General features: G+C 41.1%; 1 protein-coding gene and 1 long non-coding RNA gene across 5 annotated transcripts in view; one reads left to right on the top strand and one right to left on the bottom strand.

Annotated features, from left to right (window-relative positions):
* Positions 1 to 19,669, bottom strand: part of LOC124218834 (Protein tyrosine phosphatase 99A) — a 303,594-nt gene that overhangs the window by 15,774 nt on the left and 268,151 nt on the right. For 3 of the 4 annotated variants that reach the window (XM_046625692.2, XM_046625693.2, XM_046625694.2), the window contains exons 4-6: positions 19,281 to 19,462; positions 11,314 to 11,501; positions 10,680 to 10,794 (exon numbers count right to left, since the gene is read on the bottom strand). In XM_046625692.2, coding sequence (XP_046481648.1) covers positions 10,680 to 10,794; positions 11,314 to 11,501; positions 19,281 to 19,462 — 485 coding nt within the window. Of the gene's footprint in view, positions 1 to 7,374; positions 9,687 to 10,679; positions 10,795 to 11,313; positions 11,502 to 19,280; positions 19,463 to 19,669 lie in introns of those variants that run through there. The other variant, XM_046625695.2, reaches the window with a different exon arrangement.
* Positions 3,230 to 6,203, top strand: LOC124218840 (uncharacterized). The gene is made up of 2 exons (XR_011177133.1): positions 3,230 to 5,320; positions 5,488 to 6,203. It is a non-coding gene; the product is annotated as an uncharacterized lncRNA (long non-coding RNA).

Raw genomic sequence — 19,669 nt, 5'->3', positions numbered from 1 at the left:
AGACTACTTTAAATCCTAGGAGTGTTGAAAGTGGTCCTTTCTGTACTCCGCGCATGCGCTGTCGTGAAGAAATCTGACATTACGCGACCCTAACCTCAATTTCATGCTTAGTGAGAAAACGCGCAACACACTCTTGTAGTATAAAGAATCGTGTGCAACAAGGAGGCAACGTCTTTTCGCTTCGCGTATTTGCAATATTCGTCTTCGGCTCGTTTACGACTCGTATAGCAAACTCACACTCGGCCCGAAAAGACCGAATCTGCCTCCTTGTTACACAATTGAATATATCATTATAGCTGAAATTCTGTGTTTTAATATACTTGTCGCTGCTGGCTCACAGCCGGTTTTTTAATTGGCTTAAACTCGACCAGCTTCAGTTTCACTATTTGAATCTATGTTTCGGCAGGTTTCGGACCCGACTGTACGTCGCATATATCGTTAATAAAGAGGTTGACGAGCCGGTGTGTGCGTCCCCCAAGTCCCGCAGCTCGCGCGTTCCTAATGCGAAACTCGAAACGATGATGGCGACGAAGGTAACAAAGCCGGTAGGCAGAGACCCCGTGCCAACACAATGTAAGCAATACCGTCCCATCTGTACCTACGTAGTAGGCAAAGGGGAATCGTTGAAAAACTCCCGTATGCCGTCAGCAGCTCAAGACGCGAACGTTTTTCGCTCGCCGTACAAGTCGAAGCGTTTTATATTATAGTTGCGAAGCGAATGACGATGATTATGGTATATATTCGGACCTGTTTTGTTCAGTTTGTCGGAATAAAGGAGGCAGGAAACGGTTCCACGAATGATATATATATATATATATATATATAACGTCTGCATTATAACTGCACGACTTGATCGTCACAACAATTTCGTCTTTTATATATAATACTTTTACGGGCTGACGGAAGAGTCGGAGAGTCATACGCGCTCATTGTCAACATAACCTGCGTTACACGTGGACGGGCGCAGATCTGTGCGTATACGTATTCGAACCGCATTAATCATGCTCAACAACACTTATCGGTTGTTTAAGTCGCACGTGCAGCGAAGCGTTCATCCGTGAACAATAGAATTAAGAAGAAAAAAATAGAAGAAAAAAAATAAGGGCGGAGACGGGAAGATGAAGTGAAAGAGAGAAATGAGATCGACGTATCACCTTGAAACGTATTAAACAATGAAATGTAATTGGAACCCCATTATCATCAAACTTGACTAAAATGTTACGTTTCATAACTTTGACCTTGAAGATTTGAAAGTGCGCGATGATTTTTTTTTCTGTACACTAAATTGAATCGAATATCTTGTGGAAAAGTTCATCTTGTGCTCGGATTTTTTCCTTTGCGTTTTCATGTGCACGACGTACTTATTTTAATTCAACTCGATTGGTTGTAGATGTCTTGACACAGGTCAAGCTACTGCCGATAAGTTTCATTTATAATGGCAATAAAAAGTCCAAGCTTACGTGCACCTGCACACTAACGTATAAGCGGTGAACTGATGATTAAATGAACAGATATTTGGCTGGCATACATGTGGTCGTAGTTTTTTTCATTTGTTTTGTTTGCTCGTTATTTGGTTCTCACGGAACGAAATTTATACACGTATAACACACAAAATCGTCTACAGAAATTGACAAAAATATTTTCACATCGTTATTTAACGGACATATACAATTATATACACGTGTATAATCACAAGTGCGCGGTGATTATTTCTGTTATTTACTTGTAAATGAATGAATATATTGCGTCTGAGCAGCGAGAAAACGAGCGAGCAAGCGAGCCATACGATATTATATAATTACCGTAAAAGAAAAATATCTCGACGAAGTTAAATGCTGTCATAACAACACAAATGTATACAGTCTCTATACATAACGTATGATAATAGTTTTACGAAGAACGAGTTTCAGAGTGAGGAAAAAAACCTTCGATACAAATAAGACGAAAACGAAAGCGAAAATAATTCTCCAGTGGAGGTGGTCGAAATGAGCCGAGAATATGCAGGAGCTGACTGAATTCATGGCATGAATCTTGTACTTCACGTCTGCATCCATTGTTACCGGTTATGTCATCATGGGTTGCTATTAGAGAAGAAATAAGCTCTGACTAACTACATAAATGAGTTAGATTAAAAGGTCTCGCTTCAAGTTCGTATACGTCTACTACCTACAACCGTTCAATGCTCTCACTGATTATTATCCGCAGCCTTGAGTCCCACAGATTTAAGCTCTCTTTTAGACCGTCCGTACTTTTCGCTCCTTCTTCTATGATCAGCTATTTCATTACGCGAATCGCAATTAACGCGATACTAATTCGAGAAGGGAAATCTCTGTGTAATTGGCCAAAGATGCGCTTCGATGAGTCTCGATGAAAGGAGAGAAAAATAGTGTGACGCGGAGAAAAGAATCGACTGACGGTGTGTTTCCATCCTGAACCACCGTTACTTCGAATCGGAGAAAGAGGACCAACCTCGTTGGGCAACTTTCGCAGGTAGAGAAATAATTACCGGTCATGAACCGAACTGGAAAAATATGCAGGTTTTCGGCGCAGGAGAACAATCTTCAAAATCTTCAAACTAAACAGATAAACAAATAGGCGTATTTTTGTTACTAGCGGCATAGAAATAGGCAGGAATTGCTTTTGTTTCTTTTCATGGCTTGTTGTTATCTTCATGCTTGTTGACATCAGATTTTATTACATCGATGATTGTATCGGATTGCGATTCTGAAATTTTATGTTTTCCTTCTTCTGTGTCCTCCTATATTCTCTCCATCTTTCATACTTCTTTTGTTCACTTGTTGTTGATGTTTCTAGACGGAATTCGACGCAGTTGATGCACACGGGTCTGACTTATTGGCTAATGAACGGACGGAACGGACGTGTTTTGAAAGAGGATGAGGCCTGAATGGAGTGCGTCTGTGTATTGTTGTTCGTAAAACCCATGTGTGAAACCCCCTTTATGCATGCACCTATGATTGCATTCACATACAGAGTATGCGTCAACGGATTATGCGAGCGTTAACAATCAACAAGAAACGTAGATTTTCTCCGTCTTCTCGGCTTTTTGTCCTTGTTCCTCTTTACTCTTTTTTCTCTCCACTGCAATCCGTATTAAGGTCAAAGAGATCGCAGACGATACCCGTTTGCTCGTTCAATTACCATCTCTCTCTCCTCTTATGCCCAATACCGCAACTAGGATTTTGCGTAGGTACGTTAAGTATCTTTTTTTTTCAGAGAAGCGGTAGAGACAGAAGACTAAAATTATTAACAGTTCTTCTCGGTCTTCTGAACATTCCAGCCAATCTATCATTCATGTAGTTGCACTGCGCGAAAAATGCGCTGCGGACTTCTATTGACTACAACTTGGTTCCAATCTAACACTGAACTGAGTACATCTGATGGCAAATTTCTGAATTGACTACAGAGATTGTACTATAGTAATCCAATTTTGGTCAATTTTAATACTATAATATTATATTTTAAGAGACTGAAGTTAGTAACGTTAACGTAACGGAACCCCGGAAAGAAAAATTATCATTGAAGAATTTTAGAATCACTTTCCAGAATTTGGAGATTCCAAATATGAGTATATTTTGTTTATCATGGTTGACTAAATTTCGGACAATCCTAAAGCTGCGAAGTAAGTAACGTTACTAACTTCAACCTCATTGTACCTTGTGGTGTAGATTAGGTTTTTGTAGAATTTTTGGTTTTCAACAAACGTGTGAAGAGAACTGGCAAAAATTTTGGCGAAAACCCACCGCAGGCGTCTAGTCAAAATCCGAACGTCTCGTTGGCCTAGATTTTATACATGCACGCCTGGCTTTGCTAACGGAGAATGTGACCGGATGAATCGACGTCGACGAGAGAGGACCCTCTCTAGCTCTCTGCGCCTGTGTTTAAATAGTTAATTCGATACGTGGACGATTGAATGGAGACGGAAGAACGATCGATGCTGTAAAAATGTCGATTTATGCCGTAAGTACTCGAGTTCGCACATATCCGTCGGTATAGTTTGAACATGTGTTTAGACGTGACGATGGCGTCAATCGCAGATGTGAAGAATAATTAATACGTTAAGTTGGATGCGACGTGACGAGGAACTCGGTGAAGGATGAATCCGTGGGTGGGAAAGAAGAAGAGTAATTACAAAACACGAGGTGTTACAGATGGCGTCACTTGCGCACATGTTGCGAAACTAACCAGTGAGTTTGAAGCGGAAGTCGTTTATACATCACAGGTATATAGTAGTGGAAAGATGGCGGGGACGAAAAGATACGAAAGGAGGAAAGAAGATACGCGGTGGGAAATCTGAGAACGTTGATGGGTTAAATGCATCACCATTTGTGGTCACTGTGCTATTACTGACCCCTTTATAAAATCCCGCATTTCACAATGTCATTTTTTTACATCTCTTTAATACACACAAATTATGACTAAAATTCGTTGTTTAAACATCAGCGTTAAAGTGGACGAAAGCATCTTTATGTCACTTTGGTACATAACCTCCCATTACACGTAATGAACATGTCCGGAACTGATACCAAGATCACCAAAACCGGTACATCTACTCTCACTAAACGTGCATATATGAAAAAACTTACATCGACGTCAGTGTGAATCAGTTATAGTCTTAATCGATCTCTAATCGCTGGGAATCGCAGCAACAAGTCCCAGAAACTTGTGCGAAATCTGTGGACGCGGAGTGAATTATCGGAAGTGATCGAAGAGTCATTGCGGGGAGAAGGATCTACAGCTGTGTAGAGAACCGGATAATTTATAGGCTTGTAAAAAGTCTGGTTCTCTTTCGGTGACTTGACCTGCGTGTCGGTGACACTGCTGCGCTCGGATATCGCGATTGTAGGTAAGTATTGATCGTGATCGCGGACAGCCGAGGGTCGGGATTCGGTCCCCTGTGTAATGCGAGCGAGGTGTCGTTTACTAGCGTGAAACTTGCTCGCCGTTCAACCCTGGGACGTGATATGTGATGGAGCATGCCGGTCTGAGAACAGCTCGGCAACTCGCCGTGCAATTTATCTTGCGCACACGTTCGTGATAATTATTCTTATATTCGGTCTGCGATACGGTGACGCTTTTTCCCACGCTCTCACAGATAATCTCTGCACTGTTTCTTCTAGGCTCGGAAATAACCACCAAGTTTGAATATATTCGGAGGGAAAGAGCACTCCACGAGAACGATGAACTCATGGTGATTATATGGGAACGTAATTCCGTGAATCCGGTTGGTTAGCACATTTTAATGTTTTCATCGAAGTATCCTGTCTTCTTTACAAAATTTCATCTGTTAGTGCGATACGATGTGCGTATTTTTATAATCCCAATTTTCGAAACTGGCTAAACATAATAAACCTGAATTTTTTTGTGGTTGTAACGTTGATCTGCATAAATTATTCTTGTGGAAAAATATGTCACACTGAGAAATCCTGGAATGTCTGTGACTCTGGAGAGACTCTGGTTTATCTTTAGATTCTCATTCCGTCTTGAGAGCTAAGCAGAAACCTAAAAGAAACAGTCCAAACGGGAATGAATACAAGAAGAAGCCTGACGAGGTATTAAAAGTCGAAACTAAACGTCGAGATTGCGGCATAAAAGAGGTTTTAGATGTGGGGTAAAGCGGGTGATCGTGAAACGATCAGAAGGATGCGAAGGAAGAGAGAAAGAAGAATGTTTCCGCACTTCCGGCAACCAAATAAGTCCCAGCTTTTTCGTCTGTAGAGTGATCAGATTACTATCATGGTAGCGCAATGAGCATGTATACTCAACTGTTACAAATTAAGGTGATGTTTTATTCTTTTTGCTGGAACGAGGTACAAACGTTAGTGTTCTCCTAGTTAAAAATCCTCTCATACCAGTTTCTTTTGGGAATTTTCCAAAATAACCCTGCAGTATACGAGTTTGACATTTGGACTCGTTTCTGTTTAATATAAGTAATAATATACGTATTTGTTATCGGAGACCTTACAAGGTTGGCTTTAGTCAGTCATTTTTGACATGAGGTATCAAAAGACCTGATTTTGCTAATATCTGGTTTCCCGATGCTTCAACGTAATAAAAACTTAAAAATTAACACTTGTAAAGGTAATCTAACCATCTAAATGATTACATCCTTATGAGACACTATTCACTATTATGTTAGAAAATTGTGCATGGAGTTGAAATAAGGTTTGTTGTTTAACATGTTATTTACGTGAGAAAAAGTCACGTAATGTGAGGCACCTCGTAATGTTAGATTTGAGCCTAACCTTTTGCGGCACAGCGTCTCACACATGAGACACCTTTTTTGAATCGATTTTTCAAGATTTACATTCAAGTTTTGAGATATCGCTGTAATTTTTTTTTTTTTTGCATAATTTAATTTCTAAGATTTCAATGTTGATGTTTTAAGAGGGATTCTTGATGATTTCGTGACTATAGTGAGCTTTATAAATAAACGAAGTATTTAAATAGCCTGTTTTTACAGAATAAATGTAATTGTTTGAAGGTTATGGGGACTAGAAAGGTGGAATACGGTAGTCTTGGGTTTTGGGATTGCTAAAAACGAATCCTACGTATAAATTTCGAGATTCTAAGTAGCTGATCCAATATGGCGGACTGAAAATATAAAAATTGATCCAATCCGTATGAAATTCGTTACCCGGGGGTTTTCGAGGTCGCTGAAAACGAATCCGACGTCAGAATTTCAAAATGCAAGATGGCGGATCCAATATGGTGAATTTAAAATATAAAAATTGATCCGATTGGCATGGAGTTCGTTACTCGTGGGTTTTTTGGGGGTCGGATTTGGTCATCCAAAAAACTTCTGAGTGTGGATTTTCGAGCCATTCCGATCACTTTGACATTTTCAGTCCGTTATATTAGATCCGCCATTTAGAATTTTGAAAATTCCTCAGATCTGTCCTCATATTGAAATCAGTGACCTCGAGGACCCTTACATACCTAGTTTCAAGGAATTTGACCGAGAGGAAAAATGTATCTTTAATGGGTTAAAATCCTTTACTTCAAGAAGATTCTTTGTATGTCAAAAAGTAACGTTCAGACCGTGTTCCGCCAATGAAATAAAAAAACATCTCCCTGATGTGAATAGTCCGATGTATACACGCGCGATAAAACAGACAAGGAGCTGCGGTCCGAGTAGAATTGTGACCATAAGCCATGCAGCGATGTGAGAAGAAGTTTACACACCGTCATTGGTAACGGCAATTGCGGTACTGACAACTGCGTGGGTATTATAATCGCCGGTAATGTGTGATAACGAGAAATCCTAGATCCCGGAAACAGTTTTCTACAGTACAGACACCGCAAGTTTTTTAAGCATCGTGAATTTCGTTCGCTTATTGTTGGCTCGATTTTTACCTATCTGTGACGTGTTATTGTTGTTGTTGTTGTTGTCATCCGACAACGATTGATTCTTTTCCAAAACACCGAGGTATATCGTAGTCGGCACGATGCCGGTGGTCGTCGGTTGATCCTCGGTTGTTTCCTCAGTTTGGGCCGAAGCCGTGGCGTCGAGGACGAGCAGGAAGAAGCAGATCGCGGCCGCAGCCCTCGTTTGAGCACCGCTGACCATCTTGGCCTAAAATTTTCGCCCTCCTGCCTGCGCAGCTGCGCCGTGCTGCTAGAGCTGCCGGCCGAATATCTTCCCGATAGGCCCACTTTATTTTTCTTTCTTTCTTTTTACTTCACTACCTATTCGCCCTTTCTCGAAATATTTTTCTCTACGCTTATCCTTCTAACGTATCACTAGTTCATCCATATTATATTCCATTCTACACTTCACACTGCACTTGAACAAGAGTTCCTCTGGTTGAAATCACTGTATCTAACCGCGATAGTATTTTATCAAAATTTATTCACCGTGTATAATTTTTCAAAGTCTTGCTACGTATGACGTACACGTTTTATAAAAGCGAATTATTTTATGCAGATCCTTAGTAAATTTTATATCTGACGGTGTAATAAAACGATTCTGTCGTTTATTGGCAATCTTTATCGTCGTGATTGTAGAATTGCATTTATAAGAAAGGAATTATAAACTATGTATAAAAAAAAAAAAAAAAAAGAATCGAAAATAAATAGTCTCTAGGCATACAGCTAATTATTGATTGGCATTTGGTTGATTTCAACTATCCTGACGTATTGCCAATAATTCAAGTCTTTTCTCTGCGATAACACTTCGAGATTCTAGTTGTTACGTCAAGTTTGACAGATAAACGTCAGATCGCAAGAGATTCGTTACAGGTTCGTTGAATATCGCCCTCACTCCTGTCTCTCGTTTACAAAAGATTTGACGAATCTTTCTCTCTCCCTCTCTTTCTCTCTCACTTTCTTCTTTGTCGCCCGCACGGTTACCGCACACGATCGATGACCTGCCCGTGAAAAATCTCCTCTCATATACGACGTTCGTTTTCCGTGGATTTTTTCTCCAGTTTCTCGGTAACCGGGTGTCGTCTTCCTGTAAGCCACGCGGCACTTTCTGGAAACCTTTTAACTTCTCTCTCTTCTTTGTTTCACGGTATCGAACAATATCCTCCTCGATTAGTCATTGCGGCACAGGCTCATTCACGACGCTCGCGTCGAGATTACGCTCGTTGACACATCCTGGTCCACAGAGAGACGCCCGGCTTGTCGTTACAGATCACACGCACGAGGATGTGTGCGATCACCAATGCGCGCATGCAGGAACGACGTTGCAGCCTGACAGCAGCAGCTGCATTCTGCACCGAGGGTAAAAATCATTGAAAACCGTACCACAAAGAACCGATGCTAACAACCTCGGTGTTCTTCACACTGCACACATAATGACGTTACCGTTTCGCACGGTCGCTGCAGCAGAGGATATCAGCGGATTGAGGAACGAGGTGTACAGATGATTTTTTTACATTTCACACGAGTGCAGTGAAGCGATAATCATAAACTGTATTCAAACTTTAAACCAGTGGCGTGAATAACGGCGCGGATTTCAATTTATATGGCAGTGGAAATTTGCGCCCGTTTGATTTTCCATCAAGTCGATTCTAATAACCGGCAAAACGCCTCGGCGATCAGGCATTATTCGATCCTGCACTGGCTGGAATATGCATTGACTTGGTCCACCGCCGCCGCCGCCGCCTTCGCCGCCACAGTTTGCCCCTTCACGGGTTTATAATCGACCCATCTCACACGCAAGCAACATCGAGCGCGCACACAATCGCGATGATGCCCGCGACCCATCGGCTCGGCCCGAACGTCACTGCGCAAGCCTATCCTGGGCTGGATGCTCTTCGCAGGTGAACAACACCCTCCGTCGGTAACGAAGCGCCGGTGATGCGCTACGCTTGTTTTCGAGTTTGGCGTGCTAACGACGTTTACCGAAAAACGGCGCTCGTCGTTTGTTTACAATCCACCGCTGACCGACCCTGACGATGATTGTTCTCCGGCAAACCGTTCATGGCGAGAGAGCGGAGGACCGATCCTCCGTTTACTCTTGCTGATGGATATCGTTGCGGTTCTTCGGGCTCTGGTGTCGGTCACTGCACTGCGAACACCGCGTGCCTGATGGCCTGGAGCCGACGAGAGCGATTTTTCTACGGCCTGTCGTCTCACCGCCGAGCTCGTTCACGATCTTCGCCAACGAGGACAGGCACCACTAACGCGCCGCAACTCCCGTTCGACCAGACTGATCCCATCCAACGACCCAACAACCGTCGGGCTCCAGGGCTTGGGGGGGTGTTAACGTCGAGGTCAGTGACGTACATCTCGCTCCGAGCACCTCGACCCGTTTTACAAGTTTTCCGAGAGCTATTCGCGCCCCTTTCTGCCTAGGAGTAAGAGGAATTTTTCAAAATCGGCAACGCAACTGGCTTAGACTTCCAACGGCGTCGCACGCTAGTCACCGACACGAAGCACTGACCTTCGATCAAATAAATCAAACAATCATCACACCGTATCTCGACATTCATTTAAACTCGCAAGCTATTCGCTCTAACTCGATTCTTCTTTGCTAGTCAGCTATTGAGCGACTTTACTGTTAGAGAATCGGGCCCTGAATCCTGAGGTACTTCGGTGTAAAGTTAGCTCCTGTTCAGTTCCGTTCACTTTTTAGAGCAGTGGCTCTATCTGCAGTCCACTGAGGAGCTTGAGCTAGTCGAAAAGGTTTCTCTCTGGTCGAAATAGCGTTGGAACTGGCGAAAGTATGCATCCTTACTATTCACTATAATTCCGAAATTCATCGGTTCGTTACTCCAGGGTTTCTTTATTGTGGTAGGATCTTACGTTATTCAAGAACGGGGGAATTATTCTGACCTATCAACACTCGGGGAATGCACTGGTTTACCATCGGTAAAAAAAAAGTACCGTTTGTCGGTAAATATGAGATCGCATATCAGCTAGCCTCCCGTCACGTGACTGTATTGTACCCACCGAATTGTATCGACTGAATAGACAGTGTTCTGCGTTACCTTCTCGGGTGAGTTCTAGATAAAGAAATTCACACTGTCGCCGCTAGAATCGTGATTGAGATTTACAACAACGTGATTGTTATTTTTTTTTCTTCCCCCAATTTATTATCATACCTATGAGGCTTGGTATTATTTTTCCTTTTTTATTTTTCGCGTGAGCAGAGTTCAAGTGCGAAAACTTATAACAGAAACTAGTGAAATTGTAATCCAGCATCAACTTACCTCCTTCATCAGTCATCACCAAGACTGTGGTGGACGGACCCAGGCCTTCGGGGTTGAAAACTTGCAGCGAAACAAGATACTGTGTGTAAGTTTCCAGACTGTGAATAGTGTGGCTCTGGAACGAGAACGAATTCGATCAACATCGCAAATGAGAGACTCTGGTCTCTAGCGCGGCAAAAAAGTGTCAAACTATGTTAAAGTTTCGGTTATGCTGTAAAGTTATTTGACGCAGTGGTCAGTCGGCGACATTGTGTAACTACTCGGTAAACGTAGTCGGGAGGTTGGAAAAGTTGAAGGTTGAAAAAAAAAAATTTCAGGCGTAAGTTAAAGCCCGTGAAATAGCAGCATATTAATTTTAAAGTCAGCCTAGCTGCCCAGAGGCAAGATGTAAACCATGTTTAGAGAATTGGAATGTTTACGGGAGTCACCAGACCCTTTTTGGTAATAAACAAGGCCTTGACCAGTCTGACCTCTGAACCCGACCCACACGCCCTGAGGCAGTAATGTCACTAACGATGTTGTCGAAGTCCATTGTTTTAGGCACGGTAAAGAAGGGACGGTTTCAAGAAGGGGCGTGAATAGGTCGAGAACATTAGCCGCGTCAATGGTCGAAACATAATTTTTTTCCGCTCACCTCGACGTTCGCATCGCGTATGTAAATTTCCTTGACATCCTCGTTTCCTCTGTCGCGTGGTCTGTAGGCGATACGATAGCCCAAAAATTCGCCGTGAATGGTGTCCCTGTTCGGGGGTCGCCAGGTGATCAGAATCGAAGTTGCGGAAGTATTGTGCGCTGTTGTGATCGTCGGTTTTCCGTCAGGTACTGAAACAAAATAAGTAGTTAGAAGTGAAGTTTGGACGGTTAAAGCCTGCGGCGACTGGTCAGAAGCTGAAACTCGACATTTTGTCATGTGTGTAAATAGACCCGGCTCCGGGTTAAAAATAGCCCGACGCGACGGTATGAGCAATGAAGCAAATCTCTATCTAGCCTAGCTCTACGCTTGACCTCCGTTACTCGCACACTTGTCAGTCAAAACAATCAAATTATTAAACGCAAGGCGCAGGATACATTGTTTGCGGGAGTTTGTTTGCCAAGCTGCAAATGTGCACGCTGTCGCGACTAATGCGGAGGGGCGATGCAATGTAGCTCGCAATCCACTGTAGAAACAATTCGAGGGGGAGGACATTAAAATGCAGACAGGTGCGAGAGCATCCGAGCGGTGAGACAACGCTGGACTCATTTAAACTACTCCTAACTAGAATGCCCGTATTAATCTACCGGTGACCATTTCCCTACGCGACGGTGGTTCCTCTCTACCTTATGGATGTAAATGTAGCCTCGTAACCACGCTTCACGAATAGGGGGGCGGGAAATGAAATTCCGAATTTGAAAAGTTCGGAAAGCTCCAAATTCCGAATCTTTTGTTGGCGAAACTTAAAACTTTGACAAAACGTCAAAGTTTGAATGGTCCGAAAGCCGATTCTCAAAGCTCCGATAGGAGAACATGCCGAAAGGGCGTAACTCCGACAAGTCAAAGTTCCGAAAGTGCGAAAGTGAGAAAATTTTTCAATCCGAAACATCGAAATTCCGAACGATCGAAGATTTTCAGTTCCGTGAATATCTGGCTTGGTGAAATTTCACCACTTTGATCTTTCTTTGTTTGAATTTTCGATATTTTTGCCATCGGAATCCCGGTCATTGCGATTTTCGGTTTTTCTGATTTTTTAGTATATTTTAATTTCCGGAATTTTACTCTATCGAAACTTTACTTTTCGGAAGTTTGTGCTATCATGACTTGAATTTTCAGAATCTTGCATTTCGGGACTTTGAGCCGTCGCCTTTCAGACCATTCGAAAATTTGTTGTTTCATAAAAGTTTGATCTCTTTACGTCAAGTTTCGCCATCAAATAATTCAGAATTATGAGTTTTCGGAACTTTTTGAATTCGGCACTTGAACCCCACCCCTCAAATGGGTCACTACAATACTAGAATGATCGAGTACAATAACTCATGAAACATACCAATATATCGGTTATTACAAAATATGTGAAAAAAGAGCACCGCCAAGTTAGAGTATACAAACATTACGGACAATGAGAGAATTATGTTGGTACTTGAAAAGATTGTGCGAATATTTCTAAGCCTTGAGTATCGTTTGGTTGGGTAGTTTTTTTTTTTTTTTCTTTTTTGTTGGATGTATTGGAATGGTGCATCGTAAAGTGAGAAACAAGCGAATTTCAGAACTGCGATGCATTTGGTTGACAACACTGTGTATTCCTGTGAAATATATGTGATATGATACCCTGTAGAACCGTGTGATGTTTTGGATTATTTCCGCTGCCGAACTCAGGTTCAAAGAGCGAAACTGAGGAGCCAGACGAGGCAATCGGAAGTTGGTCTCTCCATAGACTAGAGGGAAAAGGGTAAGGCATTATGGGTATGAGAGGTGGATACGTGAAAATATAACCGCAATTGTATTTTACGAAGCTTTTCTGAACGTTGCCCGACCGCGCAGCGTGTATTTGCCTCATGATCGTCAATTTTTACGATACTCAAGTACATCGTGAAACTTGTTGACTTCTCTCAAACTAGCTGTACATAACCTGGCATTTGTACTTTCTTCTTTCCTGTCTGTAGGGATTATGCCGAAACAAATGGCGCCAGTTTTATCCACTGAACTTCTATCCCGAGCAACCGATTCGTGGCTGTGAATTTGTTAATTAAGTATTCTACTGTCATAGAGAAGAAAATTTTCTATAATGGATAATAAATCGGATCTTCATCTTCGCGATAATCACTATCGGTTTAGAATATTTAACGTCTGTAGCATCGTTTTTGCTAACCACAGTTATTTATGCTTTTATCGTTCTGTTTTGGGGCAGAAATTCAGATGGTTTTGCCGAACCATTAATCAAAAGTTTATCCTAGAATTTGCCTTGGAGCGTTTATCCAGTGTATATGTATGAAAAAAGGCAAAGACAAGAAGGGAAAAAACGTTACCAAAAACCAACGTAAAAAAAGACGAAGCCGAGGGAGGCTGCAGAAGTTATTCCCAATGGGGACGGGGGTTCAAACTTTCGGTTGGCTACACGACCCTATTACTTTTAAGAAACAGTTCACGGTCCGTACAAGTCTACGTGTGTAGCTCACATCGCGGGGCAAATGAAATTGCAGCATAACCATGGTGTTGTGAACCTCAGGTGAAAAGTGGTGGAAGGTTAAGGTCAGTGTCAAAGGGTAGAGAAAAAAAAAAGAAGAGAAAATAAACGCTGCGCGGAGACTTCTTTCGAAGTAGTAACTTTGTCGTTTTTTCTTCTGACCTCCTCGGAGACTACATGAAATAATGTGAAAAGCTCAAATTACGAGGGAGAGTGGAAGTTGGATATTACAAATAAACTTGACCAAATGAAAGAAGCCGTAGCTTTGAGCCGGCTGGCTAGCCAGCGGCCATTTTCCTATTTACTAAACAATTTAACACCGCGGTTTAATAAGTGTGAAACGTTGGTTTTACTGCCACATCCACATCAATCTGTGTTAACATATTATTACTTTTCCTGTCCGTAGCAGCGCGTTTACGACAGACGAAGGGTGTAAGGCATATAACGCAGGGAATTTTTTGGATTTATGAAAAGTTTCAGCAGTAGCTCGAGCTTATAATATTATATTTTCCCAGCACGCCGTGAATGCGGTGAAAGCGCATTGCCTCAATTCTGTTGGCATTAATTTAATGATCAAAGAGCTCGCAGTTTGAACAATGAGAATAATCGAAAACGCCAACTTGCACATGGGTTTAAACGCCGGTCACGTAATCACGAGAGTGTTAAGAGCCAAAGGCAACCAGCTGGCGGTGAAATTGTTCGATAATTGGTCGTTAAATCGGGTCAAACCGGTAGTAAAAAAATCACTTGTCATTAGCGGTCCCGTTCTAACGACACCTGCAAACCTCACTCGGTGTGTAATTTGGTAAACAAAGGTGTATTTTCTACGATTTTCACGTTTTTTTCAACGGATTTTATTTCACTTTGCGATTGCTGTTCGTGCTTCCCGTTGTGTCTGGAAATTTTGAAAATTTAAAGATGTTTTCGAAAGAAGGCAATTAGCGATTGAATTTTATTTGCAATTCATATTAAAGAGTGTCTTTTTTTGCATATCACCATCGTGATTGAAGAAAAATTCTGGATAGAATCCAGAATAATTAGACAGTCGCACGACGTGTTCCCGACTTAAGTGGGTTCTCACATCCATCCGAGTAATAAAAATGCATAAAACGTCGCCAGGCTGCAATGGCCTAGGGATTTAGGGATCCCTCCCGGGGGTTGAGTGCGATTTGAGTCGGTGCAGCGCAGCATCCAAAGCTATTGATCCACCGGCAGAAATTCAGTTAAAGCTATCAGAGTTCCCACCCTTACCCATGATGCTACAGGGCCTGGCTATATACAATACAAACAGGCCAAAGTATAGCTACAGGGTGAAATTAGTAGCAAGATTCCCTGCAGCCCTTAACTGAGAGTAAAAAGTCATTTAACCAACTAAACGTGCGCTCACGGGCGGCGAAGTAAATATTTGTTTGTGGTAATTTAAAATCTTTTGGTCTAACAAAATGTTTAGTTAATTTCAACTAAATTTTGCCAGACCAACAGATCTTGAATCGATTGAAAATGTTTGGTTGATTTCAAGTATATTTTGTTAAACCAACAGATTTTGAATTGACGCAAATAAATATTTACTTCACCGGCCGTGACGACACATTTAGTTGATTCAATGACTTTTTGTCTCTGATTGTCAGCGTTGAGCGAATCCGCTATTTAAAAACACAATCAAATAGTTACGGTATAACAATCATACGGATAGTTACGACGATGACGATGTGAGGAAGAAAAACGGGATAGATCGATGAAAACCTCGCGCAGAAGGATGACTGAATTGCACGTAGAGACCGTAGCCTCGGGATAGGAACACGTGTCCGCGTAATTGATGGTTCCCACTTTTATTTTCACTTTTCCCTTTTACGTTTACGACCTCGATCATTTTTATGCATTTTTCCTGTGTGTTCGTACTTTTATTTTCTATTTACGTTACTTGTTTTTTTTTTCTTCTTCGTATTATATAACTCACAGTAACGGCCTATCAAACTGTATTATAAACATTTAAGAAAATATTATACACACACCTAGGATATCGCGATGCTTGAAGCTTCATAAATTTTATCTATATACCTGTATAAAAATCACGTTTATGAACTATAAGATTTTTTAACCGCTCAATTTCCTACAGATATTGTAATCGTTGATGTCTGTCTGATGAAATTTCTTTCACCACTACGGTGATTATTTTTAAAAATACTGTAGTTTCACGCCCGCGATTTTGGGTGGATTTGAATTTTCGTGATCTTCTTATAAATAATCTAACTTGCTGCAAGTATTACGTGAGTGAATCGGTAGCGGAAATAAGATCGACGTATACATGTATACTTATTGGCCCCGAGTTTCCTTATATCTGTTGTCGGAGTAACAATAAAGAGGTGGTAAAATAAGAAGTAGATCATAAGGCGCGGACCGTCCGCAGATATCGGTTTATTGTGATCATCTAACTATGAAAGCAAAACGAAAGGCGAGTCCTTACGACGAAAACGACGAACGTTTCCTATCTCGAAGTTCGGAGCTTTTGTTCTTTTTCGCAATTCGGCCAATATTATCTCTTCCTTTCTCCCCCATTCTTTTCCTATGCATGTATATCATGTACATACATAGGCATACATATATATATATATATATATATACGTACGTGTATAACGGCGACTCGCCTACTTATCGTTTTGCCCTTAAGCGCCCAAGGAATTTGTTACGAGTTTCCTCTGCACCGGCACTTTACGGCTCCTCTCTAAATAACATACTCGTGAAAACTGTTTTACCGACGGTAAGAAAAACAAAGAAACTAGACACAAATGGTAAGTAATTTTTTCGACCGCGCGTTCGAACGTTGAAGTTGATCGTGAGTGAGAAGTGAATCGAAGCTTGACATTGAGGTGAAATGTATCGAAGAAGAAGAAAAAAAAAACTGGATGATTCGTTGGGGAAGAAAGGTCGAGATGTAGGCGTTTTACGGCTCCCCTCTGAATAACATACACGTGAAAACTGTTTTACCGACGGAACGAAACAAAGGAACTAAACGCAAATGTTAAGCATTTTTACGACTGTGCGTCCGAACGTTGAAGTCCGTGTCTACTGTCTATATGGCGTATCGCAGTTTGCCATTGAGGTGAAATATATCTAAGAAGAAAAAAATAAACAACAACGAAGAAAAAAACGCATAATGCGTAGGCAAGAAAGTTCGAGATGAAAGCTTTTCTTTCAGCCAATTCATTCGGTCAGGCTTCTCGTCGACTTGATTTGAATAGTAATTATAAAATGAGATGCGAAACGGACGTCTTGGGACGGGAGAATGAGAGCACAATCTGGGATTTTCGAGGAGATCGAGAGAGAGAGAGACAGAGAGAGAGAGAGAGAGAGAGAGAGAGAGAGAGAGAGAGAGAGAGAGAGAGAGAGAGAGAGAGAGAGAGAGAGAGAGAGAGAGAGAGAGAGAGAGAGAGAGAGAGGGATTACGGCTTCACCGCAATCGTCACCCGCTGCTTTTCTCCTACCTTTGCAGTTTCACCCATTTTCTCAACTTTTCATTATTTCTATACTCTTCACTTATTCATATGGAGATGTAGACGCCTACAGATATTCGTCAATATATACGACGAGACTTCGGGAAACTTGCGAGATAAGGAAACACCCCCTTAAGTCGCGGGTTACGAAATCCAAAGTAATTTTCCAACTCAATCATCTGCAGGTTTGTGTATGTCCTTAGATATATCAGATTACGTCAAATTCCGCGAAATGCGAAAATTGTTTCGTCACGTCGCTCAGCAACCTCTAGACAAAAATAATGGACGTGACTCGTTACGCAATCAGAATAATGAGAGGTGTGTAGAAAATGCGAAAAAACAATCTGTCGAAAAAAGGCAAGCATGTGAGAAACGAAATCTATCGTTTCTTTTTTTTTTGTTTCGTAATAATTTTTCATCCATATCATTATAGGTTCGACGTTGTCAAACAACACATGCACATTCCTTTGAATAATCATTCTCGCGTACGAGTGCAAAGAGACCCAAGTTCCTTTTCTGCACCATTCGGGCGAGTAATAGACGCGCCTAGATTTATTCTTGCTGGGATTTCTTGAGAACAGCGTGACGCTCCATGGGGTGCTGTTAGGTAGATGCCAGATTACACCGGGAAGACAAAAATACGAAAGAGAGAGGAAAAAAATGAAAAATCTGCAAAAGTTTTTAAAAGTCTGTGAATAAAAGAGATTGAATATAAGAGAGCGAGAGAGAGCTTGAGCGATTCATTAGTTGTATTATGTCATGGCAAGCCTTTGGCCAAAAAAAAAAAAAAAAAAAAAAACGTATACGGGAAAAACAATACAAAAAGTAATAAATTAACATAACGGCGCTGTATGCAGAAAATTATACATATGTAATTAACAAAATTTGACAAAATTAGAATCGCATGAATAATAAACCAATTACAACGTAAAAAATATTACTGTTGCGAAATTAATTAAGAGATAGAGAGAAAACAAAATATTCGAAGTTCGTTCAGATATGAAAATTCGCCTGGAAACATGAAAATGTCTTTCTCTTTTTTCCTGCATGCGGTATTTTTTAACTTCCGGTCCCTCTGTTTCCAGAGAAAAAAGAAAGTTATTGTAATCTGACATTCTCGAATGGATGTCTGTGTGTGTGTGTGTGTATGTACGTGATCAATTTCTTTGCTCGACGATATCTCGATATCGAGTTCCCAGATTTCAATGATTTTCGTTGAAATCGACGCTGCTTTTCCAAACTTAGAACCGATTAGATTTTGGCTTTGATCGGTTCAGTATTGTTTCAATTATTTAAACAACAAAATTCCATAAAAACAATGAAAATGATGATATATTAAGAATCAATGGATGGATTCGAATGAATATTGGTATTATCGCGAATATAAAATCAGATTTGCAAAATTTAAATTAGGCGTATTCAATGGGCGTGAAAAAATAAATCAAAAATGTTTAGATTTTTATGAAAATTGGTACTTGAAGGTTTGTTAAGTGGCTGATCACAAATCTGAGGTCAGATTTGCAAAATCAAAAATGGCAAATCCAATATGGTGGAAAAAAAAGTCGAAAAATATTCGGATTTTTGTGAAAATTAGTAAGCTGAGGTTTCTTGGGTCACCGCCACCGAATCCAAGGTCAGACTTCCAAAATTTGTAATGGTGGATCGATCGGAGTGGTTAAAAATAAAAAAATCGTCATAATGTCATGTAATATGGTATCCGAGGGCTTTTAAATCGTTGATCACGAATCTGAATTCGTGGTTCGAAATTCGAATTGGATATTGATATTTTTTATCCGAGAACTTGGAACCTGCAGTGTGAGAACGGGAACTTCGAGGGCTTGTTTTTTTTTTTTTTTTTTTTTTTGAATTTCATTCTCTATTTCTTGCCTCGGACTATTTTGCGGGTTGAACTATAAAAACCATAGGCAGACAAGAGTGAAAGATAAACCTACCCTCTCGCAGCGTGACCATGTAGTAAGATTCTTTGCTCGGCAAGCTTCGTCCCATCGCGTTTACAGCGGCAATACGAAAACTGTATACCGTGAATGGGATCAGGTTTTGAATTGTGTAGGTCGTATCGTTGGTCGGTGTCTCGATTCCGCCCATCTCGTCCCAAGACCCGTCCTCACCAACCCTGAAAAGAAAAATAGAATCCATGTAAGTAAAACGTAAAACTGGACATCTCACGGTCGTTTCACTTTTCCTCTATTTTTATTTATTTACTATTTTTTTTTTCTTTTCTTTTTTTTTTTTTTCTCTCTCTCTCCAACGTTTTAAACCTGCGCCAAAACTGCGTTCAGAGAGAAGTGTATAGTGTTGTAAAATTTTACGAGCTTTGCCT

The sequence above is a fragment of the Neodiprion pinetum genome, chromosome 5 (assembly GCF_021155775.2).
Source record: "Neodiprion pinetum isolate iyNeoPine1 chromosome 5, iyNeoPine1.2, whole genome shotgun sequence".
Lineage (NCBI taxonomy): Eukaryota > Metazoa > Arthropoda > Insecta > Hymenoptera > Diprionidae > Neodiprion > Neodiprion pinetum.
The sequence above is the reverse complement of the archived record's forward strand: the minus strand, read 5'-3'. Positions and strand labels throughout refer to the sequence as shown.